We start from the raw sequence: 27,552 nt of genomic DNA, 5'->3' as shown, positions 1-27,552 counted from the left end.
GAACAAACTACAGAAAAGAATAAGCACTTGCATTGATTTTATTTTATCCCTAGCTATTTACAAAACTTGTAATAGACAAAAAGGGATTCACCCGTATGCTCACGGATTCACCTGTATGCGCCCAGAAAAGCAGAGGGTCCCCTTCTTACAATGGTATTTGGCTTATAGGGGGTGGAGTCTTACAGCAACACTCTCCATGAATGTGGAGGTTCAGGGAAGCCCCCTACAGCTTGAGATGGAGAGCCAACTAGCTTCAGCTCTCAGGAGAAATCTGTTCCTTTGGCTGTGCTACCCCTTGATAACATCCCATAGGGTTTCATAGCCTCTCTGGAACACTTCCAGGCTCCCATTTTCAGGAGTTCTACTTAGTGATGGAATTGGATGGGTAGTTGGACCAGAGAGTTTCTAAGTTTCCTTCAGAGACTGAGATTTTTATGATTATATAAGACAAAGAGAAATGAAAACATCCTCAGCGGTAACAGTTGGATGCAAGATAGGTACGCCTGAGAATGTGACTCGGCACGTTCCCTGTAAAGGGAGGATGTATCCATATTGTGAGCTGTAGGCTGGCTGCCCACCTAGTAGCAGACTGGATGTAATCTGGTCCTTCTATTCCTTAAAGCTTTTAATGCCAAGGAGCCTGGCCTCTCTCAAGAACTCCTCATTAAAGTATAAAACACTCTCCCGTAGTTTTGACGCTAGGAAGGCGCTCTCCTTCCATAAAGTCTATTGCTATCTTATGGAAATCTCTCCCCTAGGAGGTCACTGAGCCCAGAGCTGCAGCTGTGTTTTAATAAGGGCTGGATAATTTTATGACCGATAACATTTGTCGTTACACATGCTACAAGAAGGTTAATCAAATCTCAGCCTTCAAGGCATAATCTGGGTTCCCACAGGAATTTTCCTGCAGAATTCTGTGTTTGGCTAGGGAAGCTTACTTCCCTCCTCACACATTAGTTGTTGACTATGGCTCCGTGATTCTGGATTTGTGCCGCGATTGTTTCTTACTGTCACTAGAATATTTCAGTGTTGAAATTGTTTGGGGGCACCAACCCGAGTGGCATGGCTTTAGGAGGCTGGCTTTTAGAGCTTCTGTGCTTTCAGGCCAATACTTTATTTTTTCAACTTGAAACTTTAGTGAGACTGGAGTATTCAATCTATCTGTTTCATTTGCCTCAGGGAGCCAAAGTTTAAGGCAACTTTCAGACCTGAGATACCAAATATTTCTCCAGCATTTCTCTGTTGCTTAGGAAACTCATCAACTAGTTCAAACATCTCACTTGGGGAAATATTGAAGTGACATTTAACTCAGAAACAAACTGCTTTTGGTCTGCTAAAGAAAACAGCAGCACTGCCTGAAAGGGCAGCAAATCAAAATGAAGAGGGCAAGAGAGAAAGAAGAGATGCCTATTGAAAGCTGAAGTTTGGATGGCAGCAACACAAAGTTTGAGATTGTCCAATGTTTTCTCTTTGGTTTGGATTATGTGACTAGATCAACTTGTGGTATTTCAAATCTTGTTATAATAAAGGAGTGGAGTCCCCTTGTCATTTGAAGGGTTGAGAGACCTCAAGAAGTCTTTTCTTCAGGACTCAGTGATATTTAACGACGCAAAGGAGGTGATATAGACAATCAGAAATAGGACCTAGCTGTCCATGTGTTCTAGAGTCTCTGTTAGGTCCCACTGAGCTTGCCTCTGTCTGATCTGTGGTAGACTGTCTGCACAAAGCTGTCCTGGCAGGTTCCGTGTGACTGAGGCCAGGTCGTTTCAGAGTCTCCACCGTGGTAGAGAGTTCTACCTCCCCACTCCTCACCTTCTCATACTGGGTTCTCCAAATCCAGTATGAGGCAGGTGCAAAGGGTCTGATTCAGGTTGGGTGAGTACTAGAAGGGGTGTGTTTGTGTGTGCATGTGTATGAGAGAGAGAGAGAGAGAGAGAGAGAGAGAGAGAGAGAAAGCGCTAAATCTGACTCAGTTTCCATATGGTCACCTGGGTAGGAGGTGACCTGAGCCTACTCTAGGTTCCCAGGGCTCCTGGGCTAAGAGTGGGACCAGGTAGGTATGGGATGGATGGGGGCGGGGTGGGGGGTGTGTGGAGCCCAAGGAGAGGAGGCAGAGTTCAGGGAGTAACTCTTCACTCCTTAGTACTTTCTTGGACTTTGGCTATAACTGGAGGTATCTGGAGATAAGTGGAATGAGTACATAATATTAACTTTAAAAAAAACCCAGAAAACAAAAATGAGGTTCTATTCAATGGCAGGATATACGCCTAATTTCTAGGCATTAGTGCAGAGCCAGAGACTGAAAAGTCAAAGTGCACCTAATCCGAGTACTCGTATTAATTGACCAGTCTCTGCACCTTCCAAAACTGTAAGCTGGAATATGTTAAATGGAAATAAAGGGAATTGGGGAGGGAAGGCGCCCTGGGTCATCCCGCCCCTCCTGGGCAGAGAAGGCACTGGGAGCCGTGTTCTCCAGCTGCTTCGAGCGTAATCTTGTAGTCTCCCCAGTGGGCTTCAGCTCAGGTTGTGTCAGCTTATGTGTACAAACAGATTTTAAAAATTGTCCCTTGCTAAGGGAGCTGACATCTGCCACTCTCAGAAATTAGAAATGACAGATGCCCCGAAGGGTGAAAGGCTGTGGCTAATTTTCTGTAAAAAATAGAATCTACTCAGACTCCACTCTTCACCAAACAGACAGCATTGTCTAATCCATGCATTTAGTGGTGGTTTCAGGTAACGAAGGAAAACAGGCAACCTGGTTGTGCTTGTTAACACTGCTGTCTTCTCCTGCAAAACAAAACCCAAACCGTTCTCACTCCCTTTCCTAAGATTTAATGCAGTGCCCTGTGTATCGGACCCAGCAGGTAATGGAGGTTTGTGATGAGATACGTGATGGTTGCAAAATCCTCGTTGTTTGTTCACCCTTTGAGGCCCCTTCCATCTGCAGTAGCCACTTTCCCTCTCCACCGTGGGAGAGAAAGAATACAAGCATTGAGACTTTTGAAAGGGAAGAGAGTGGAGTTAAACTGAAGAGAGAAGAACTTCCTGTCTATTTTAGCCAGGCTCTTTAGGGAAGGGGAGCTGGAATTGGAACCAGAAAGCAGTGAGAACTGAGGCAGCTTTAGGGCTTGGCTTCTCTCCACCTCCTCTCTCTTGGTATCTCTGAGTTTCTCTGGCTCTCTGCTCCATGTTTTTCTCTCTATCAACCAGACTTCATTGCTTCCCCACAGTTCGTGGTCCTCATCACTTCAGCGCGCACAACTCCATCACGGCCTCTCCAGCTCCCCTTGATGTTGTGATCTTTCAGTTCAGGTCCCATCCTTACCTGTTGTAGTCTCTTGCTGTGTTCTAGTTCTCGTTCCTGAGAGAGGAAATCTGATGCAATCGGTCTGTCTTTTTGCAACAGGGCACATCGTGGGTTGCTGGACAGCTTATCTAATGGCCGCCCTTGGGTCGGTCATGTGCATATCCTTGCTCCAGTCAGCCAAGGCTGGGTCACATGGTACAAAACAGGGTACACAGTCCCTTGGAAAGGGATGTGATAGGTAGACACCTTGACTGATATCTCAAGTTTACTGCCCAACATTTATTGAATGTTGACTTGTGTCAAGCACCTTGCTAGGTGTCAAGGGTCATCAAAGGCTTTTCATTCATTTCCTATTTATGTAGTAAGGAGGAAAGAAAAAAAATGACTACATCTAGAAGTGGATAAGAAATGTCAGGAAGCACATGGGGAAGATGGTAGAAGTATAGGGTTCAATCATCTAGAACCAGACTTGTGGTTCTGATCCAAAAGCACATTTTCTTCCTCTTTAGTCTTGCTCCTTGAGTGTGAAATTGAAAGATGGACAGGACCTTAAAAATGACCCAAAAAACCCTATTGAAAGCCTCCCTCCAGGGCTCAGCTAAATTGCATCTCCTCCTGACCACCTTCAGCCCAAAAGGATACCTCTCTCCCATGGCCTTGGAAAGCAGGGTACATATTTAAACAAGAATCTGCCAGTTTTTACCTCTCTTTAATGTGTGTATGTCTAATCTTCTTAACCAAGCAGAAAACTCCTTGAGAGAAGGGGCCAGATCTTACATAATTCCCATAATTCCTATAGTTGATGAGATAAGGAAAATGAATTCAGAATGCTGGAAGAAGTTCATCTAAGAGGAGCCTTGGTTAAGGATTGAATATATACTGTGTGTGAAAATGCAATCCAATCTCAGAATTTGGTTAGTAAAATACACAGGTATTTTGATGATACAAAACAAAATAGCCGTACTTGAAATGCCCAATAATATAGGCTTTGAGGGGGTAATCTCGTGGTTGAGGAAGGATGTTGTGGCGTAGACAGTGGTTGCTCATCCAGGGGTGAGCTGTGATGCTGAAGGTGTGTCTTTGCCCTGGCAGCCCTGGCATGGAAGGGAGGTTTGAAAGGGAAAACTAGTAAAGAGACTCTGAAAGTAGCCCAGAGGCTCTCCCCTGGCTCCACCTTTTCTGGCTCTAGTGTGGGCGTGTAGGAGGAGGGGAAGTATTTAAACGCAACTGGCTGGTTCTCTTATGACCTTGTCCATTTTAAGGACCTGGGGCTTTATCCAAGTATGTAATATATTACTTTCCCTTCGGTATGCATATCCTTCTCAGAAATCTCCATTAAGAATTTCAAATATATCAGTAACAATCACACGCTGTTGTCAATAGGTAGAGTTAAATGGCAAGAGTCACTTCCAATGACTGACTTTTTTCTGTATATTTCAACAAATTAAAAAAAAAAAAAAGGCAGCCACAAGAACAAAGAAAAATAAGACAGGACAGTGGAAAGTGCAGAGTGAAGTTGCCTGTGGAGTCCTTATAAAACACAATCTTTTAAATATGTATTTTATTGTTTCTAGCAACTCGACAAACTAAAAACATATTGAAAATGAACAACTGACTGAAATAAGGCAAAGCATGCCTCAGGCAACTCCGAGCTTCCCACCAGTTTGGGGTTAATAACTTCCGTCACTCCTAACGTGTGAGAGGATGATTCTGAATAACATGGAATCGAAATCACGAATTCTACACACAGATTAAGTGAGGGAAGGAGCAACACACACTTAGCATTATTAAGCCTGTTGCTCCTTTACCACCCCTGATGTCGCACAGACGAAAGGTTTAGGGGGGGAGAGATATGTCCTTGAATAAGAAAGGTACCAGCAGATAGTGGGGACTATATTGGGTATTACCCTGGCTACCCTCTGCTCTTTTCCTTTTATCCCTTAACCAGTCAGTATGTTGCCATGAACCCCGTATTATAATTCTTTTGTGCCTTCAGTTGGATCACCTGGTTACATCTCAGTATCTTCATTTGTGAAACAGGGAGACATTACCACTCTCCGCAGGCTGAAAAAGAGCAATGGAAACCTTAATGCGTTGACCCGTGTAAAAATAGTCTTCATTTATTAAAGAAATCTTTACACTCTCACACCTTTTCCCTACGCACGTACGAGGCGAACAGAAAAGAAAGGAAGAGCTCTGATTTAAAGGGAGAATGGGTTTTTATATCAATCTCCTTAATTAGGAACCATTTATTTTAAAAGTTACTTCAAGAAATCATACTTTATTGGGGGGGGGGGTCAGGTAAAGGAAGAGTGAGAAGCAGGGTCAGAACAATCCAGCACTTTGCCCCTTTTGCATCCCCCATATACAGGGAGTTCTGAATCCTCAGCAGTATCAGATTGTGCTTTTAGAAACACTTATGGAGTGAAAAGTTTGCCATTGACTCACCAGGGGCAGTGGCATCCCATTGCAGTGTGGTCCGCTAGAGGCCTCGGGATGAGACAGAGCCCAGAAATAGCCATTTCATCGCTAGCCTCTTCCAAGGCACATCTGAGAAATTTCACTGCTATTTTGTCCATATAAATTTCAAGCATTCCAAAAACGAAATCGGCAATGGATACAGGCAGAGGTTCCCCAGGGGCATCGTGTGTGTGGAAGGGAAGCCCATCCGTTGGGCCTGAAACCACAGGATGAAGGGGAATGAGATAAATGCTGGCTGTGAGTCCCTCCCTGCCTTGCAGAGCTGCCTTTGTTGCGATGAGTGTGAAGCACCCGCCTTAACTTTTTGTTACTTTGGCTTTTTTGGCTGGTGTCACATCTTATAAGTCACAGTCTAGCTTCTCCTGTCCGTGTTTTTACTGCACAGAAGGTTTCCCAATTTGCAAGCGTTTGCAGCACGGCTGGGCCCGGAGATAAAACAGAATGTGTATGTAGTACAGCATGCATTCAACTGATGCACAAGACTCTTTCCACCATATGTGCAGAGTAGTGTGCTTTTCCCCCGAGGTGCCACTGCCAAAACTGCCAGGAGTGCCTGAGTAAGTGGAGGAGAGACACCCCGAACGCAATGCGGCACCAGGCCTCGCCACCTCCTTGGAAAGAGACCCTGGCTTTCAACACCCACCTGCATTTTTTACCCCCCCTTTGTTAGCTCATCTGTCCCACTCTTTTCCACTCACCTTACACAGTGCCCCTAACCTCATCCTGCCCCCTCAGCCTTGGTCCGGGGTGCCAGGCGTGGTTGAGGCCGGTGTGGAGTTCCGGTTGCCCTTCTGGTAGGAGAGGAGAGGTGTAATTAGCAATTATGCTAATGAGGATAACAAGACTGTGGTTAAAAACTCATCAGTTACAGAGGAATGACATGAGAGGAAAACCAGCTGATTTATTTTTTCTTCCCCGTAAATGTTTCTTGTCCTTCATCTCATGCAAAGCATAGCTTACCAAGCCTTTTTACAGGAAAGTAACATTGGTCTGGTCTTTATAGGTAAATCTTCTGGTGGAACTTCTTCTATGATAAGGAAAAAAAAAAGATGAGAGATATAAGATAATTGTACTTTTCACTCCTTGTATACTTTACCTGAAGTAAACCAATTCAGAGAGTTTTTTGGTTAATTGTATTTTACTTTCATATTTGCTGCTGAAAATTTGAATCGTCACTACCTTTGGCTTTACTGGAAACTTGTTTGTTTGAAAGCATACAGTATTTCTGATCAAAAAATGTCCGCTCAACTCAAACTCAAACTCTCTTCGTGATCTATATGTGTCAGTGTAACATGGAGGTTATAGCCACTCTATCACTAAACCGAGTGTGGGTAACGAGTACTAGCCCTGCTTCACAGATGGGAAACCAAGCCACAGGGCAGTAACTGCCTTTTACCTGTCCTTCAACTTCTTTAGCCGCCAGTCTGGGAGGTAGGGCTCCTCTACCCACAGGCCCTGCAACAGGAGGGGTTGGGTTATTATATTTGATGAAGCATAATAACAGTGCTATTATAATTGATCTGTTGTTACTAAGTCATTATCTCAACTTGCTACATTGATTTCATGTGATTTATTTGTAGACTTTCTTCCCCAGCATGTTAACAAATAACCTTTGGGCCAATCAAAAGTGTGATTTTTGTGCTTACATTGTTTGTGAGTGCTGATGGATTTGCGACTGTTGACTGTACCACAACATAGAACGACACGTGTCTCCGTATAGGCTACCTGTGTGCCACCCCACCTTTCCCGAGCCGTAGGTCTGGGGAATTCCTTGCCTGGGAGGATAGGCTTGGAATGGCAGGGCTCTTGGGTTTTCGCATTGTCTCTTGTCACTGTGGGGTCTCAGGGAAGGTGATGTACACCATGGGGGGAAGAATAGGCTGATGGTAGATACTGCCCTGTTCATGTGGAAATCTAGGTGGGCAGGCGGTCAGGTGGGTGAGCACCTCTGGGTACTCAATGAGAGGCGAGGGTGATGTGTTCTGGAAAGATCAAGGACAGGAAATGGTACGGATACTGAGTTGCCTGGGAGGTCCCACAGACCATCCGTGGTGGCCCTGTCGGAAACTTCATTCCTAAGGGCAGGGACCAGGGGAGAAATGTCCTGCATTTTAGCAAATTTATTGTGGAGTAGAAAAGGCTTCTTAGCCTCGGGGAGCATCCTTGGCTGGGGAGGAGCGCATCAGAGCCTCCCCTTCAAGCCGTGTTTTATTTATTTATTTTAAATTTATTTATTTATTTTTGGGTGTTTTGGGTCTTCGTTGCTGCGCGTGGGCTTTTCTCTAGCTGTGGTGAGCAGGGGCTACTCTTTGTTGCGGTGCGCGGGCTTCTCACTGCGGTGGCTTCTCTTGTTGCGGAGCATGGGCTCTAGGCGCGTGGGCTTCAGTAGTTGTGGCGCTCGGGCTCAGTAGTTGTGGCACGCGGGCTCAGTAGCTGTGGCTCACCGGTTCTAGAGCGTGGGCTCAATAGTTGTGGCGCACAGGCTTAGTTGCTCCGCAGCATGTGGGATCTTCCCGGACCAGGGCTCGAACCCATGTCCCCTGCATTGACAGGCAGATTCTTTTTTTTTTTTTTTTGCGGTACGCGGGCCTCTCACTGTTGTGGTCTCTCCCGTTGTGGAGCACAGGCTCCGGACGCGCAGGCTCAGCGGCCATGGCTCACGGGCCCAGCCGCTCCGCGGCATGTGGGATCTTCCTGGACTGGGGCACAAACCCATGTCCCCTGCATCGGCAGGCGGACTCTCAACGACTGTGCCACCAGGGAAGCCTGGCAGGCGATTCTTAACCACTGCGCCACCAGGGAAGTCCAAGCCCTGTGTTTTAGAAGCACATCATCACTTTGCAATGGTGGCAACAGTCACACTGGGACTCGACTCTTATTCATTTGGTAATTGGTTATTTTAACACAAACTGTGACTAAGGAACATGATTACACACCTGTCAGCCATATGACAGGAAAGAGAGATGTCTGTGAGCAGGAGAACCGGCTGCATTTCCACCCGGGTCTCCGTGGAGTCTTCTCCATCAAAGATGTCATTTTTCATTTTTACCTTGAAACAAGACAGACATTATAGCTACTGCCTTGTCTGTATCATTTATAGGAATTGCTGCCACAGACACTAATCTAAACCAATTCTGATTATATCTTTGTAGACATCAGATCCTAGAGCAGGAGGGCAGGATGTAATATAACGAAACAAATGAGCATAAACATTATATGGTACCCGTACAGCAGCTTCCTGCGACAGGGCAAGGGGTGGAAAGAAATGAAAATGTTTTGTACAAGGAGGGCATTTTACTTTAAGATGAAATAGATCAGTAAAATAAAAGAAAGCTGTTTCTGATTGTACAGGTGACTAAGTGGAGGAGGGGATTCTCACTTATGGTGAGGGGATTGCCAGGTGATTCAGAGTCCTGTCTAAGGGTTGGGAAGGAGGGATGATGTGTCCGAAAGATGAGGATAAACACAATAAGAAACAAACACAAAAAAACCTCAAAGGCAACAATATTGAACTGAATTTTAAAACAAATAAGAACCTAATAAGAGTTGCAACATTTAGTTTAAAAAAGCCCTAGCCTTTTGAATAAGAAAATAATATTCACTCATTTGCACATTTTCTGAAAATGGTGAACCAAATATTAGATTGTTTGGAAATTCTTCCTCGCCTCTATTTGTCTGCTCCTATCCATCTTTGGTGAGGCCATTCAGTTTGGAAAGAGTGTGTGGTCACCATGTATACATGTCCAACCTCTGCTGAGCATTGAAATCAGCAAATGATACAGGTGTCGTCTATCACTGAGTTAGAAACAAAGTTCATACAGGATGAAGTTAGTAGCTGGAAAATAGGGAATAAAGGGGGATGATGTGAATGGTAAAGAAGGGTACCAGCAATAAAACCTTGGTTGTTAATTTGGCACAAGTGTGGTGAAGGTGGTGGAATTCAACATGTAGCAGTCTCCAGGAATCCCAGGCTGCTTATGTGGGTGGGAGCTGCCCAGTGAGGGTGGAAAGTTTCTCGATGGAGATGTTACTCATGAAACATAAGAGGAGATAAAGAGGTTAGAAAACAAAACGATGCCTTATTTGCAGAGGGCACAATGGGTAGTCAGCTGGCAGAAGAGAGATAGAAGCCGTCATTAAGTACCGATGCTGTGTAGGGGGTTAGAATCCTGATTAGAGGGTGTGTTTATGCATTTCTAAAAGCCCTCAAACCTTCGCCAGTGTCTTCGCCTTTGCCTCTCGCTGCTGACCATGGCCTATAGCTGCCTGCACCTTGATTTGAATCAAGACTTTAATGATAAGAAAAGATACTGAGTCACTATGGCCTTCCTGCCAGCTGAGTTTTTCTCTCCAGAAAAGAAGTGGACTTGTGAAATTTAAATAACTGTCATCTATGGAGTTCTTACTCTGTGCCAGGCATTGTGTGGGACATGTGATGGATTTTCTCATTCAATCCTTGCAACGAATTTCTAAGCTGGATGTTACGTCCCCCGTTTTTATCAGTAGCACCGGAAATCACACTCAGCTCGTTATTGGCACCAAATGGCTCTCTTCACCCCTTTCTGTACTAACTTCTTCAACCAAATGGCACAGGGCTGCTCAACCTTTCAGAATTTTCTCTTGCTTTTTCTTGGTTTTTACTTCCTCATAATTCTTGTGTGTTTAGGAGAATATTTTCTACTCCTTACTTTTTGTGGTTTACTTTTATTTACCTTTCAAATTTATAATTATTTAAAAATCTAAATTTTAAATAGGATATAAACGTATGATATTCGACACTCCAGAAGGTGTATGGTTAGACCTTGGCTAGGGATCGTTCGTTCTATTGTTATCATTGAACTTCAGAAATTAAAATGTGTTGAGCATGTGGGCTGGATGCCATTCATTTTGAATACTTAGTTGTAGATGCTCAATGAGTGATGAATGAATGAATGAGACCTCAGGAAAAAATTATGTAAGTGCTCTTGTCATTGTGGTCTGTTTTCTGTGAAGTCACAGTGCCACACAAAGTGGTTTGGTGTAAATTTGGAGTAGTGCAACCTACAGTTTATGAATTTGGGCAAAACATTTTAATATAATCCAAAGGGAAAGGTCTGTCATCCCTTAAGGCAAAGAAATGAATGAAGTTTCTTTATCACACTAGGATACTTGATTGCATTCTACTTGTTATTATTAATAAAGGAAAGCTAATACTAGTAATAGTTATATCAACTGATCATTCTTATTCCCCTTTTACTATTTTCCACATCAAACCATAACAGTTTTATGCTCTATGCTTAGGCAAGAGCCACAAGAAGAGTTTTATGAATTTAGAATCCTTTGTCCTTGAAAACATGTCTCAATCTATCTTTTTTTTTTTTTTTTTTTTTTTTTTTTTTTTTTTTGCGGTACGCAGGCCTCTCACTGTTGTGGCCTCTCCCGTTGCGGAGCACAGGCTCCGGACACGCAGGCTCAGCAGCCATGGCTCACGGGCCCAGCCGCTCCATGGCATGTGGGATCTTCCTGGACCGGGGCACGAACCCGTGTCCCCTGCATCGGCAGGCGGACTCTCAACCACTGCACAACCAGGGAAGCCCGTCTCAATCTATCTTGATATCCAAGAAAAGATTTGGGCTCCCACTCTCACCTTAGGATCCCATAATCTTAAATTTGTAGGATGAAACCAAAATATAAGAGAGATTTGAAAACAAACAGGCCCCCTAATGAGAAGTCCGTCAAGTTCAAGGATGTGTCCTTCCCCATCTCCATGCAGAGTTCCTCCTACTGCTGTGCAAGACTCCTTGGCACACTCCCATTTCGATGTCCACTCCTCACCCTTTCTCCCCTCCCATCCTTCCCCGTCTCTGCCCCATACCTCAAGGGCAGAATACTTGGAGAGGCCATTGCCCTCCACCTTGGTGGGCTCAGGATTTCGGTCTGCTCAGGCTTTGGTGTCTTCTTGTTGCTTGTGTTGGCTGTGGTCTAGTAGACCGCCCCTCAGGCCCTTGTGGGGTGCCAGCTTCCGTGACCACCTCCATTTGAGCTGCGTTGGGCATCAGTGCTTCACCATGAAGAGGGGAGACCACAGGGCAAGATGTCCCTCTTTCCCACCAGGACCCACAGGGACGTTTGAGCCATCATTTCTCTGCCTTCCGAAAATGTCTGCCGTTTCTCTTGCTCCTTGTCAGCCAGGCTTCCTCTGCTGGCTGTGCCGCTGTGGAAGAGCCCCTGCGGTGTGGGGACAGGAGCCGGTGCCTGCTGTCGAGACACCTGCCAAGCTTTGTCTTTATCAGCTCTTTAGCTTTGGACAAGGTACTTAACTTGGCTACACTTCAGATTCCTTGCTGGCAAAATGGAGGTGGTAATGGTAATACAGACCTCATAAGGGTTTGGGGAGCTTTAATGAGCTGAAGTCTGCAAAATTCTTAGCATGGTGTCTTGCACAGAACAGACTTGAGTCTTGTGTTACTGTCAAAGTGACTTCTATATTGAGTTTTCTTCCTTTGTGGTAAGAGCCCTGTGAAGCGGTCATTGAGTTGGAAGTTCTGGAAGTGATAACGTTCTCTCCAATGCGGTCCAGTCTGTGGTCTGGAAACCTCCTTCCAGTGGGGCTACCAGTTATCTCATATCTAGAATCACACTGGGCAACTGAGATACCAGGGTGCAGAGGAAGTGGAATAGTTTGGGAATTTTGGTACCAGAATGGTTGGGTGAGGGAGGGATTAAAGCAAATGGGGGGGAAGGGGGAGGGCCGCTCACTGTACAGGGAGCCTACGCATCCCCTGTTCTCAGTTATTCTAAAAAGGGAGAGGACGTGGAGACCCAGGTCATTTTTTGTCTTTTGTCACCTGGGCTTTGATTCCAGAATATACTTCCTGGAAGTATAATAATAATAAATAATAATAATGATAATAGTAATCACAACAGAGGAACAAGTGTTAACTGAAATTGTCATCCAAAAATGGACTTTAACCTGATACTCGGCAGAAAGGCCTCAACAGGCCTTTCTGTCAACCCCAAATTCTGCGCAAATGATTATCTCCTATTTAAACATGCCACAATCCCACCTTTTATTACCTCCATTCATCATCTGCAGAATGACTGGGCTTTAAAAACTAAGACTCCAGAGAGTGTTGTTTGAGCAGAGGTTGTTATTCATGAAGCCTCTGTGCTGCCATCTTTGCCGATTGGTCCTGGGGTTGGAAGCCAGGTAATTTACACTTTGTTCCTCTAAGCCTGATGGTGCCTCTGTTAACAGGTCAAGGTTCACGTGGATCATAATTGGAGCTGTCAGGAGGACCATCCTGTTCAGAATCGCATTCTGACTTCACGATCTAAAAGACCCGGAGGCAGAGCCCATGGATCGGTCCCCCTGTCCTTCTTCTTTGCTTGCCCCCTCCACATAAATCACAGCACCGCTCCAAGTCAGTCGGAACATCTGTGTGGACAGTGCACAGTGACAGTCAGGGTTTTACACCTAGTCCTGGTCTTTCTTCTTCATGTTCAGGCCAATTTTAGATCGTTACACACATTGCATAATTCACAGTTCTGTTTCTTGCTAAAGAAATCTTTAAGACAAATCGTACTTGGGGCACTGTTATTGGATGCTGACCGTAAAACTGTCCCAGGCCAAAGCAGTGACCAGAGTAACCCTCCTGTGGCTGTCCAGAGTGGAGGACCAGAGTGGACGGTCCAAAGCTAAGTCCACGAGGGACTGCAGGCTCCAGGCAGGCCAAGTGCACAGATGAAAGGGCCCAAGGCAGGGCCAGAGTCAAGGGTGAGAGTGGAGAGCTGGGAGTGGTATGGAAGTGGACTCAAAGTCAGAGCTGGTAGGGAACCAGTGACAAGAGTGCAGGCTGATTGCTGAGATCAGCCTCTGGGTCTCTACAGTCCCGTCTGCAGGTTAGTGGGCACCCAGGGGACGGGGTTGTCTGCGGCTTAGCATATGAACTGTCCAGAGAAGATGGAGGCAACCCTGTTGTATCTGGACCTTGATTATGGCATTTCTGTGGTTTCTGGTCAAAGAAAAGAAAGTCATCTGGGATTCCCTGCCTTCTGTTTCCCCTCTAGGGTCCCAGGGTAATAGATGCAAATGAATAGCGAAAAACCAAATGGCGGGCTATGGGCAGAGGTGGGAGGGGGGGAAGGGGAGCAGTCAGGAGTCTGGATAATCCACTGTGGATCAAGGGTCCTGGGATGATCAGAAGCTGACTGGAATGTGATGGTGATGTCGCTTTAGCTGAGAATTGAAAAGAAGGGGCCACATGCCCCAGTTGCCGGGTCTTACATGTGGCCACTTTGAAAAAACAGTTCTTACCAAACAAAGACACTCAGGTGACCTGACAAATAGCAGTGCCAGATGAATCCAGAAGGGTCACCTGTTCTCTAAAGAGAAAGTAGATTTTAAAAAGGAAAAGCAAAAACAGGGATTTCAGAACCACTTAGCAACTGCTCTGATTATTCCAGACACAGCTGTAACGTGCTGGATTGAGGATGATATATTTTAGTCCGTGTGGTAGCTGTATTTCAGGCTGATGTGGAATCTGTTGCCGTAACTGTCATGCAATCCATTAGGGCCCTGAGTGAGGGCAGCCATTAATCAGGCGCGAGATCAGCCCTGTAGCCTCATACACTCGCAGGTCTGAGCAGCTCTGACCTGACGTCGTTTAAGGAGATGCTCATGGAGGCCATAAACATGATTGGATTCCCATTATCTTCATGTTGCATGTTTGTTACCGTTATTCTTTGAAGACTCGAAATTGGCTATTAAAAATTTATGATACATATAAAGGTTTGTATGGAGTGAAAAAAGGGCAGCAGCAAATAGGTCCATCTCATCCATCAGAGATGTGTGAGCTGTCAGAGGGGCCTGAAGAGGTATGGAGAGAGCCCCTCTGCTTGCCAGTTGAGGAGGATGGATAATTAGGAGGAACTTCGCTGGGGGAAACAGCTTCTCCCTTGGCCCACATGCTAAGTGGGAATTTAAATACATTTTGTTAAAAGAGCAAAGTAAAGCAGCACTGCTGCAGAATCCCATAGTCAGTCTTCAGTGACAAGCTAATGAAAGGGAGGGCAAAGGATCGGGATGCAAAGATTGGTAGCAACATGAATTGAGCAGATGCCTGGCTCCGCACATTGAAGTTTCTGGGTGCCTGGAGTATCTCCAGAGCAGGGAGCCTGATGCCAGGTGGGAGTCCTCCGTCTAGAAAGAAAACTCTCTGCCCAAGCTGCATGCACACACAATCCTGTCATGACCCATCTGCCTTCTGATGTTCAGTGACTTGAATATGTACCTACATAGAAACAACCCATCTGTAGAGATAGGCAGCTCAGAGTAGAGAAAAAAGGGCATTTCTAGGTCTTACCTTAAGGAAGGCCAAAGGATTAATGAATCCATTCAACGTATATTTATAGGATTGTTATACAAGGTACTCGCTGAGCATGGGGGCTTCATACATAATGCACCGTCTCTGCCCTCAGGCGTTTCCATTCTGGTAGGGAAGGTGAGAGAGGAGTCCTAACTGGGGTGAGTTACACCAAGGAGTCCCAGATGGACTTGGGGCACTATGACTAGGTGAGATAAAGAAACAGGGAGCGAGGCACCAGGTTGGTTGATCTAGGAACGGAATTTGGGGGATGAGAGTTTCGTAGGCAAAGACCAGAGGTTAGACTGATCTTTGTTAGGCAAAAGTCAGTCCAGGTGGGAGGTGGAGGAGAGAAACATATGGGACAAAAGGATTATTGGCTAAAGTCCAACTTGAGTACGGGATCTTCAGGCTAAGACCCTAGTGTCTAACCAAGTGGGAGGGACACTAATCAAGTTGGGCAGAAGTTCATGGAATAGTCGGTGATGGTCCAGGTGTGAGGCAGATGACGTCAGAAAGCGCCAGCAGAGCCCTGCTGAGACTCAGTATGGAGAGTTCTCCTCGGTTCAGGGGCAGAACATTCACCTCTGGGGACTGGGGTGCAAGGCAGAATGTCCAGTTGCTAGGGCTAAAGGATAGGGACTCATTCATTCATTCATTCTCTCACTCACTTACCATTTATGGAGCCTTTATTATATGCCAGGCACTAGATGAGGCCCTAGCGATTTGCAGCTGAATTGACCACAGTTTCTGCACTCAAGGACCACACAGATTAGTGGGGAAGGCAAACACATAGATGGTCATAGTACAGTGCAATGGAGGGAGTGGATATAGAGAGACAGAGGGGTACAAAGCCCAGGTTAGACCAGGAGGAAGAGGTCTCAAGTGGGTTCCTAAAGGAGCTGCAGTCTGAATGAAGGCTTAAAAGATGCCTAAGAATTTTCCAGGAGAAGGGTAGGGGAGGAGAGATGGAAACTGGTTTTACCCTGAGGAAATGAGGTAAGGGACAGGAATCCAGTTGAAGGGAACAGGGCTTTCAGTCATGAGGAATTGGGCCACTGAGATGAGAGTAACTTGACGGTACCTCAAGTGGAAGTAGGAGCTACTCCGGAGGCCTCTCTGTGCTTGTCCAGCCCAGGGCCAGCACTGGCTGAACTTCACTGAGCGGCAAAGAAACTGGGCTGTTGTTTACGTCAAGTCCACAGAGATGTTCGTGACGTGCTGAAAGGCCACGTGTGGCAGCTGCCCCTTATTCCTCTCTTTGCTTCCTCAAGACAGTGTGTATAGACATTCAACAAAGGAAGTTCAGACCAGAAATGGTACACCAGAAAATGAAATTCCAGGGGTTTTCAGAAGTGGTCTCCCTGTGATAAATTCAATTTATCTTGAATTTTGAAAAGAAATTCTATTGCTTCTGATTCCAAAAATTAGTTATAAAATCTAAAATTTTTGCTCTAGAGCTCTGTATCTCTAAGCGTACGCCTGCAACTTTGAGATGCACTATTTTTGATGTTCCCAAGTCTAGTCACCGCAGCACATGTGTGAGCTGACACGTGCTACATCTGCTAAAGGGTTGGAAAGCAAAGTCTGGAAGCTCTGCAGTGCTCCCCCGAGCTCTGATTCCAGGCAGAACCTTTTCTTGTTTTCCAAAGAAGTTCTGAAATCACAATGACAGGGAGGTGTAAAGTCCCATTCCTCACAGGGAGGTATTAACTCCCAAGCCTAGTTATCTTTCCACTTAAATGGCAACAGTGTTAACCTTTTCATTGAGTCAGAAACATTGCACTTTTCTGGGATGGGCCAGTAGAGCTCTTTTTAGAATGTTCCACATTTTCTAAAGGAATCCTCCAGAGGAGAAAAGATGCTGATCTTGCTTGGATATGCACATGGTACCAAGGCTTTAGCCCAAAGGAATAAGTGGATTCTTTGAAAGAAGAAATAAAGTTTGCTGAATGTAAGAATCAAAATTTAAAAAGTAAATTAGTGATGATTCACAGGGAAAGAGAGGTGAAAATAAAGTTTGTTTAAGCCAGAGGTGTTTGAGGTAGAGGGAAAATCAGTCTTAGTTTTTCACATTATCTATTATTTATTCAAATGCTAGGCATGGCATGAAAATAGATGCATGACTGGAAGCGAGATGGGGAAATCCCCTTGCAGTTTAACTGAAGGACTTTCAGTTTTATTTCTATTCCATGGCAAGAAGTGAAGCCTTCTTACAATAATAGATCAAAAATGCACCTTTGGTTTGACAATCACATTTGTAGTAAAATGTGAAAAAGTTTCCCATTTGCTTTTCCCCATAGTTGGCATAAATCTCTAGCATATTAGTCAGAATAAAGCTGTTGAGAATAAGACCCATGGAGAGAGTTAGTTCATCATGACGTGTTTTGACATTCCTTCTGTCAGAACTGGTCACTTTATTTATTTATTTAAATAAATTTATTTATTTGTTTGTTTTTATTTTTGGCTGCGTTGGGTCTTTGTTGCTGCGTGCGGATTTCCTCTAGTTGAAGCAAGCGGGGGCTACTCTTCGTTGCGGCGCGTGGGCTTATTGTGGTGGCTTCTCTTGTTGTGGAGCACGGGCTCTAGGCGTGCAGCCTCAGTAGTTGTGGCACGTGGGCTCAGTAGTTGTGCCTCGCAGGCTCTAGAGCGCAGGCTCGGTAGTTGTGGTGCACAGGCCCAGTTGGTCTGCGGCATGTGAGATCTTCCCGGACCAGGGCTCAAACCCATGTCCCTGGCATTGGCAGGCAGGTTCTTAACCACTGTGCCACCAGGGACGCCCAAGAACTGGTCACTTTAGAACAAAGTCAGACATCAACACCGGTCTCCTGGCCCCGGTGGATACCACGAACTGGTGGTGGGGTGGTCTGCCTCGACACAGGCCATTAGAGGAGGCACAGTCCTTAGAGAATTCCAGAACAATAATGAAACCAGCCGAAAGTTGGTCTGCTTTGTGTTATTACTGTGAGCAGTGATTCCGAGCAGCTTCAGTGTTTACATACCCTCCCTGCAGGGGTCGTGGACTCCCTCTGTCTACCTGCATGGTACGCCATTGTCTGCCACCCATAATGGGGCAGATGCAGAAAAAGGCAATGGCTTCAATATACAAATGAATCTGAAGTGCTGAAATGAATCTGCGCGTGTAGGGTAAAGAAGTTCTAATGGATTTTGTCTAAGGTTGCCACAAGTTGCTGTGGAATGATAATTAAACTCGTTCCTACAGAGCGCTTACTATGCTCCAGTCAGTGGCTGGGGCCGACGATCCAATGGCGAGAAGCCAGACACCATCCTGCCCTTAGAAAGCTTGCAGTCTGGTGGGGAAGACAAAAATTACAGCAGCCAGTGTAAGGGTGCACCTGTGTCAGGCCTAAGAGAGGGCAGAGTGGAGGTATTTGACTTGGTCAGTGAGGTTCGGGAAGGCCTTTTTGAAGAAAAGGTATAGTAGTTCTTCCAAGATTATTTGTCACACCAGAAACTAAAAATAAATAAAGAGAATATTTTGCTTTAAGCAGCTAGTCATGAAATCTCTAAATCTTTGGAGTAAACCCCACTGCTGGAGACACATCCTGTATCCTCCTAGTGTTGCATAGCTGTTCACTCCAGTGGGCCTGGGGCCTGGCTGGAGGCCATGCTGACAAGTCCGCTCAGGGCCCCCTCTCAATACCCCTCCTCCAGGCACACTCCTGACATCAGTGGTTCTCGGGCTGCCTGTGCATTACTACCACCTGAGAGCTTTAAAAAAAAAAAAAAAAATCCATGTCGAGGCCCCACCCTGGACCAGTTAAATCAGAATCTTGGAAACATAGTGGGGAGGGGGAGTTCAGGCATCAATATGTTAAAAAAAAAAAAACACCCCAGATGATTCTCATATGCAACTAGAGCAAAGAACTACTGCCTTAGATGAATGCACTTAATTTCACTTAGTCCAGTAATAATAATTTAAAATTTTACATTAAAAAACTTGAGAAAAAAAAAAAACTTGAGAATGCAAAAGGGAATTACGTCAGTGAGAGGTGTGTGAGTGCTTGTGTGTGCACACACACGTGAGGGTGATGGTGCTTGGTCTTCTTGCATGTCATATGCTTTCCGTCTCTGTGGCATGTGGTGGAAACACAGCGAATGGCTGGAGGATGGAATTTCTTGGACTCAAGAATCAGGTTGATGATCAGAGGCAGACTGTTCCAAGCTCCATGGAGTGTGATGCAGAGGCAAATACACGGTTTAATAAAGAAGCAAATTTCTGCCTGTCTCTCTCCACTTCTAATCACTCCAACCCTCCTCTCCTTTCTCTTCCACTGCTGTTTTATTTACTCTCATAAATTATGAGACTTTATATAAGATCCTGGAGCCCCTTTGAGGAAGCACAGGCAAACCTTAATGGGTTTTTTTGTCCTTTAAAAACATAAAAAGCATTGTGAGCACCTTACATGTAAGTGGAATGAATATATTTTTGCCACTAATGTTGAAAATATCCCCAGGCATCTGGTGTGTATGAATGTGTATACATAGTACATGCATAATAAACATCTTCCACCTTATGAATATTTATACACAAGATACATATATATTGAATATAGACATACATATGTAAATAGTAGCCCTTGTAAACTATATGCCAAGTATGTTTCCAAGCATATGCATCATAGTGCATCAGGAATATAATAAACCTACCACCAAGTTTAGCATATTTTGAGGTGGTGTCTTCTACAGAGTTGTGGTAGGGTCTAGTTACTAACCAGGTATGGGTTTCTTTTCATCACTGAAATGTTTGTTAAGCACCAACTAAAAGTAAGGCTCTGGGCATAGTAGAGTAAGAAAGATGAAATAGATGTGGTCCCTGCCTTCAAGAGACCTGCACCTCACAGAGTGCCTTAAAATTCACTTAAGAATCTGACATGTTTGCTACCCATTGGCATCTTATCGCTTTTTATACAGCTGCCTTTTATGTATACACTCTGCTTTAAAATGGGCCCCATTTAAGGCTCTATTGGCTTAAACACTGATGTAGCTGCCTAGTAGACCTGATGCTGTGAGAAGAAACATCAGTGGTTTCAGTGCCTTGATTGGACATGAGCATGCTTACACATTTTTTCTGTCACACATCGTCCAATCCTGCATTTTTATTTTACTCTGATTTGGTAGAGGGGGGAATAAAAGGTAAAATTAAAAGGCACCAAATCCCAGAGATGTTTGTAAATCTCAAAAATACTTTTTGTAACCCCAGTATTACTACCATGACAGTCCACTTCCAAATTCCATCAGTTCCCTCCCTGCAATAAGTGGCAGAAGCCTTTATGAAAGGCAAGCTGTACATTCTAAAATGTACAGAGTAGTGATCCCTTTCTAAAACGACAGTCCCTAGTCTAGCTGAGAGCTCTGAGGGATACTTGTCAGGGGCAGATTTCACGCCATTAAAAGAGAAACAATACATCAGCGCTGCCATCGCTATGCACAGATGTATGCTCATTGTTTTCTCCCCCTCAGTCCATACATCACAACAGGTAGTTCTCAGCTGTTCCCCTGGTGCCAGACATACATTTTATCTAAAGAGACAGCAGATAGAACTACCTGCTGCTTCCTGTGCGGCTCTCCCTGTGTTTCTCTCCCTTCTCCTACTTCACTTGGGCTTTTTAAAATCAGCTGGCAGGGAGCCAGGAGCTCATCATTTTAATGCAGTGCAAAATGGAATATGCATAATTATATGCAAGCCATATGTGAGGGAGACAGCTCAGCTGTGAATTTCAGGAGGCCAGGAAAGAGAGAGCAGTTAGGGCTGAGATAAGAGGAGTGCAGAGCAGAGTGCAAGTGTCACCCAAATGAATGGTTTAATGAGTGTGCTGCAGACACGCCTCCTTTCACCTACCTCTTTCTTCTCTCCAACTCCAAACCAGAAACCAATGGAGATTAGAAAGGGAAGACTGTATGCAAGGGGTATTGCTAATGGGTTCTGTTAATGTCTCCATTTAAACTTCAGCTTTCTTAATTAACAGTGTAGATGAAAATAACCAGTAACTTTTAATGCAGCTTCTTAATTAAATCTTTTTTTTTTTTTTACTGCATTTGATTGAAGAATCATTGTTCTTACTAGATCATTACTCCTTTTAGATCTTTATTTAAAAATTGAGGGGAATCAGTTTATCTCTAATAATATTACAATGCAAAATATAACTATGCAAATTGCTTTTCTTATGGCCTTGCTATTAGAATTTTTTAAAAGTGCATTATCTAGAGATTGCTTAAGCATGCCAAAAAGTTTAAACACGTATGTATGTCATATAATCCTAAATGTGCAACAAAAGTCACTGGAAGTCTGAAGTGGTGGTAATTTTCAACAAAATTATTTGCTTTTGGTTTGTTTCGTATCGTTTTAAATATTACACCACAATGAATTTGCATGTTCAAACTGAACTATGTAAAGAAAAATAAATCCCAAATTTTGATACCTAAAAGGCATACTGCGTATTTAAACAAATTTCTTATTAATGTTGTGATTTCTGGATTCCCGTTTGTTTAATGATCTGAGCTGTTATGCTTTTAGCTTTTTTCTTCCATTATTTGTAAGTCCCTAAATAGGCCATTATATTTCCCTTCAGGCTAGAGATGAAGATGGACATGCTGAAAATTTTCCCCAGCAGCACTATGCTAAGGAAACTCCAAGGCTTGCCTTCAAGAATAACTGCGAACTACTTGTAAGAATAACATACTTACAACAAGTCTAGAATGTTACTTTAGCACAGTGAAAACAGTTTTTGAAAGGGTTTGTTCATTATTACATAAGTTTTGAAGTATTATAGTTTTTCTGTATAGAGTTCTAAATGCTAATTCTGATATCACTGAATATTAATTATAAGATCTCAAATTGTTTGCAAATCTTTTGTATCTGATTATAGAGCTTGGATGGCCCTGTCTTTATTAGCTTGTTCTGTATAGTAGTTGATAAGCAGCCATTTGGAGAATGGCTAGTAAAGTTAAAAATATAGAAAAAGACAGTTGATGTATGTAGCTTGGAAAGAAAAAAAAAAAAAATCCCATCCCCATCCCTCCTCCTACTTCCTAATTGTACACTATTTTAGGAGACAACATGGTAATATTTTGTTCTGCTAGGAAAGATAGCAGAGTTGACACGCAGTACTCCCTTTAGAATTCAAGTATTCCTACACTCTCTTGCCAAACTCAATCAGGCGCTTTCTCTCTCCTATGTAGAAGTCAAAGCAGCGACAGGATGCGGGGATGTTTCCAAGTCGTGAGAGAGAGGATCTCAGCTGTGACAGGGACTCTGTTCCAATGCAGGGTTAATTTGCTGTTCATTTTAGCATTTATAGCGAGACAAGATGAAAAGCAAGCAGGAATGCCTATTATATTTCTATTAAATGAATCTGTTGGGACCTAATGTTCTTGATTAGCTTTTGAAAACGAGTGCTCTGCAATGCATTTTCTGTTTACCTAAAGTAAACAGAGAATGAATTGTCATTTATTTAGAGATTCAAACACTGCTTTTGAAAATGAAGCTTTATGAGGGATCTAGCTATGTTGTCCCTAAATGTTCTTTTCTTTTCAATTGCATTAAAGCAAAACATTTGCTCCAACTAAATGAAAACACTGAAAGAGAATGAGGATGCTCACTTGTTACATTTTGAGGTAGTCTCTTTTTCTGTTTAGTTTTTTGGCCTAACAGCACAGCCCTGCCAGGTCTCTGCCTTAGGAAATCCCACATGTAACAGTCTTTGGACTTAGCTCTGATACCAACTGTTCATTAAAAACAAAGTGTCCAAAGAGCAGGAGAAGAGAGAAAAATACAGTTCTTTCTCATTCTAGCCACAGTAGCTGGATGTTGACAGTAAGAAACTCCTTCCCACTCCACAGTTTGCGTGGTTTACAATAGCATCACTTATTCTGTGTGTCGTCCCTTGACCGACTAATCCACAGGCAAATTTGTTGCTTATAAGTGCAGTTTTTTTTCCCTGAAATTTTAACTCACCTTATGTCTTATCTTAGGGTTCTTAAACCTCCAGGCTTGCTAGCGTTACCTGTTTGGGGGGAACACTTTTCTTTCATTTTCGTTGTAATGTTTTACTCCGTAACTCTGATTTTCTAGCAGAAGACTATAGGGGCCATTTATACTATGTTTTGGTATCAAAATGCTTTTGAGAGTAGCTTATTTCTTTTTAGAGATATTGTTAAAACTAATATGCCATATTTGATTTTTTTTTTCCTATTTATTGGAAAAATGAATGTGCTTGAGTTCTGGTTGTGGTCAGTTTATACTGGAGAAAGTAAAACATATACGTGAACATCTTTTCCAGCTATCTTTAGAGAAAATATATGTTTAGTCATTGCTGTGCTTAAACACGATATTGTGTTGGCAGTAATTTTGAGAGATTGGTACAATCTTTGTCCTTTTAGTCGCTGTTAGAAATGCTTTATTTTGGTCAGTACACTTTCTTGTGATAAAAGAAAATAAAAGAAATAGAGAGAAAAAACAAGTAAGCTTATTTCTCCAAGGAGAATTGTAATTTTTTTCAGTTGCAAGAGAAAGGATGGTGTTTGGCTGGTTATGAAGCCCTGAGAAGTTATGCTTCTATATGAAAATGATTTGTTCATTCATAAGAGAGAAATAGGAAGTCCTTGGAGTTTTCTTAGTGCAGCTTAGGGCAAATTTTAAAAAGACTTGGTGAGAGAAGATTGCAAGCCCCACTCCAAAGGGCTTTTCTTACCTTAAGGGTGGGTCTGCCATCTTGCATGGTTCGCTAGAACAAGGGTGGCTTTAGAAAGTGGGGGAGCTCTTTGGAAGATGGTGATGGCTCTTGGGAGAAAGCCTTGAGGGCACAGGTTACTTCCAGGCTCCCAGGTGATCAGGAACACATGGCTGGAAGGCTAACCCTCTGGGCCACAGGTGCTGACAGAAAGTGCCCTGGCCAGGTAGATGGGACATGGCCTCTGACTTTATAACTGACTATTGATTGTCTCTGCTTCTTGGAAGAGGAGGAATATTAAGTAAACTAAACAAAAGCAAAGTAGAACCGATGCCTAGAATACACAAGTGTGTGTAATCAGAAGGCACTGACAAAGAAAGCATTGGCTGATAGAAAAACCTGCTATGTGACTGTCGATTTCCTGTAGGTATTGCTTTGCCCATTTAAATCTCAAACTGTGATATGTGCCTTCACACTTAATGTACAACACAGATGACTAGATATTTAGCTTGGTGGCCAAGATTCTTTGGTTGGTGACTGTGTAGCAGTTTCCTTATGCTTTTTATTAATTTTGAAAATGCAAGGCTGTCAAGATGAGTGGCATTAGATAAAACTTGAGTATTATTTGATATATCACAATTCACTGTGGCCCCATCTACCTCTTCATAGGTAGATGTATGTACACACACACACACACACACACACACACACACACACACACACACTCCTCAGGGTCTTTTGCTGGCTTAAGTTTATGACCAAAGCAAATAGCTTTCAGTAAAAGAAAATGTGGGAAATTCACATCACTTTAACAACACAGCATCGTGGCTTATGAGAGCCCAGAAGAGGGAACACTTAGAGCCAGCCTCAATGACCAGCCCTTGTCCCAAATCCCAACTCTGTTGCCAGTCCCTTTACCATTATTGCCTCATTCTTTTGGGACTAGAAGGCCTTCTCATTTCCCCTATTAAAATGCTCATATTGATGGTGGGAATTGCATTAAGAGCCAGAGTGGAAGGAGGACCTAAATCATACCTCTCTTAAGCTAGTACTTGCTCAGTTCTTGAAAGCCACCTGGGGTAACACCTAGCAGAAGTATAGCATAAGCTGAGTCCTTGGAGGGAGAAGACTTCTAGCTAGAAAAAAAGGAACGTTGAAAGAGTTTGGGGAAGGAATTGAAGACACTTGAGCCCCAAGTGCTCTTAGGGGACAGAGAGCATCACTGTATTCAGGAAGAAGGTTAACATATGGTCAGAGATTAGCAGCAATCAGTGTGGTATAATTTGGTTGGAAAGAACCCGGGTTTAGGAAGTCTGAAAGGGGAAATAAGAGAAAGGAAACTCAAGAGGAGAACAGCCTGTCTTCCTTAGTTCCAGATTCCCGGGTCATCACCTAGACAAAGTTTGACTCCTTTTGGCTTTTCCCTACTCTGTTGAGGGTGGGAGTTTTGCAGAGGAAAGGGGAGGGGGCCCTTAGTTGGGAAGCTAAATAAAAATAGCATCGGGGAATAATTCTTTCTTCTTTCTGAAAGAAGAATTCATTCTTTACAATGCCAATGTAGGGAGGAGATGAAAACTGTTTCAGTTTTGTGGCCTTGTGAATAGAGCTGGTGGAGAGGAGAGTGGCCTAGGCAGTTCTGTGGGCTGATGTGTCCATCTCATTTCCTTGTGGAGGCAGCAAGGTGGATTATAAGAGTTGTATATCGCCCTTAGGGAGAACTGCTCTGTATTAATGCAGTGTTCAATTAACAAGATATTACTGATCATCTTCTATGTACAAGGCATTTTGCTAGACAGTGCTTTGGGGGTTCACAAATAGAAAAAGACACAGCCCCTTCCCTGAAGGAGCTTACAGTTCAGTAGGAAGAATAGGCATATGCAGTATTGTTAACCGTCAGGAATGTGGGCCCTCCTGTCTTCCTGCAAGTTAGAATTTTGTCTCAACTAGACTTTATACCATATCACTCTGGTGTGGTAGCTAAGGATCATAGGCGCAAAGGCTTACTATTTATGGTGATACATCTGGCATCATATCACATTGGACCCCTGTTTTGCCTTTTGGACCTCTTTGCATTTCAGATCTTCATCTGTAAAATGTGATAATAAAAGGGTAATAGCCTCAAAGGATATTGTAAGGATCGAAAGTGATGACATATCGAAAGTGCCTGGTACATATAACATTCAGTATATATTCACTGCTATCATCAGCATGCTTCTTTTTTTCATGATTATTATCATTACACAGTGAGCTGTGGCCCTAGAGAGCACCCACAAAGTTCTGGAGTACAAAGGAGGAAGAGATTATTTCCACATGCCATAATTAGAGACTTAACAAAGGAGGATACCTTTGATCTAGGCCTTACGTGGGTTGGATTTTCTATAGTCGGAGCTGGGGTATAAGGGAAGGGGTCATTCCAAGCAGAGGAAAATAGCATGGGCAAAGGCAAGGAGGTGGGAAAGTACAGCCCAGGTGACTCACACCTCATTTGACAACTAAGTTGGCTGGAGTATAGGGTACTGAAGGATACAGGGTGAGCTGGCAGGCCGGCCCATTTGCAGAGGTCTAAATAACTGACACCATCCTTTCAAGTCTAGGCTTCAGTAGTTCTGCTTCATGGAAATTCCTAGTACTTCTGTGGATTAAAAAAAAATTATTATGGAAAACTCCTAACACGTACAAAAGTAGAGAGTCATATAATGAACCTCCATGTACTAACAGTTATCAACTGTTAATCTTGCTTCACCCACTCCTTTACCCATCCCACCCTTTTATTCTGCTGAAGTATTGTGAAGCCTATATGCTTTTTTGTTTGGTTGGTTTTGTTTTGTTTTTTTGTAAAGACTAGCACACCACTTCTCTGGCTATGAAGAATCCATTAAGACTGAGTAAACTGGGAATTAGAGCTTTGTGACTATGTATACATAAAACCAATGAATCTTGGTTATGCAATATGCTTTTCCCTCCCTGCTCAGCACAGCCTTGTAAGGCTTGGACGATCAGATGGAGGTTTTTTTTTTTTTTTTTTTTTTTTTTTTGCTGTACGCGGGCCTCTCACCGCTGTGGCCTCTCCCGTTGCGGAGCACAGGCTCCGGGCGCGCAGGCTCAGCGGCCATGGCTCACGGGCCCAGCCACTCCGCGGCATGTGGGATCCTCCCGGACTGGGGCACGAACCCGTGTCCCCTGCATCGGCAGGCGGACTCTCAACCACTGCGCCACCAGGGAAGCCCTCAGATGGAGTTTTAAAAACCCTTAAGGTGAAAGACTTGCCATAATGCTAGCGATGACTTGAGTCTTCTTTGTTCTTCTATATTTTAATTTTTCTTTCTTTTTTTATTGATGTACAGTTGATTTACAATGTTCTGTTAGTTTCTGCTGTACAGCAAAGTGATTCAGTTATACATATGTGTACATTTTAAAAACATTCTTTTCCATTATGGTTTATCACAGGAGACTGAACATAGTTCCCTGTGCTATACAGTAGGACCTTGCTGTTTATGCATCCTACGTAGAATAGTTTGCATAGGCCCCTAGTTTTAAATGTGTTTATTTAAAAGTAAGATCAGATCTCTTTGCAACCCAGCCCCTCTCACCAGTACATGTTGGCCTCATCACGGCAGTGAGGGGGAATTCTGGATTGCTGTCAGATATTAGCTACTGCTAGGCCTTTCTGGCTAGATCATGGAATCTTAATGAGAACGCCCAAAAGGTGATAAAAACAGCCACATTT

General features: G+C 43.7%; 1 protein-coding gene across 1 annotated transcript in view; it reads left to right on the top strand.

Annotated features, from left to right (window-relative positions):
- Window positions 1–27,552, top strand: part of SOBP (sine oculis binding protein homolog) — a gene marked incomplete at its 3' end in the record, with an annotated part of 141,284 nt that overhangs the window by 71,052 nt on the left and 42,680 nt on the right. The window contains exon 5 of the mRNA XM_082856013.1: window positions 21,726–21,821. Coding sequence (XP_082712139.1) covers window positions 21,726–21,821 — 96 coding nt within the window. The remainder of the gene's footprint in view (window positions 1–21,725; window positions 21,822–27,552) is intronic.

The sequence above is a fragment of the Leucopleurus acutus genome (assembly GCF_964270905.1).
Source record: "Leucopleurus acutus genome assembly, chromosome: 15".
NCBI lineage: Eukaryota > Metazoa > Chordata > Mammalia > Artiodactyla > Delphinidae > Leucopleurus > Leucopleurus acutus.
The sequence above is the reverse complement of the archived record's forward strand: the minus strand, read 5'-3'. Positions and strand labels throughout refer to the sequence as shown.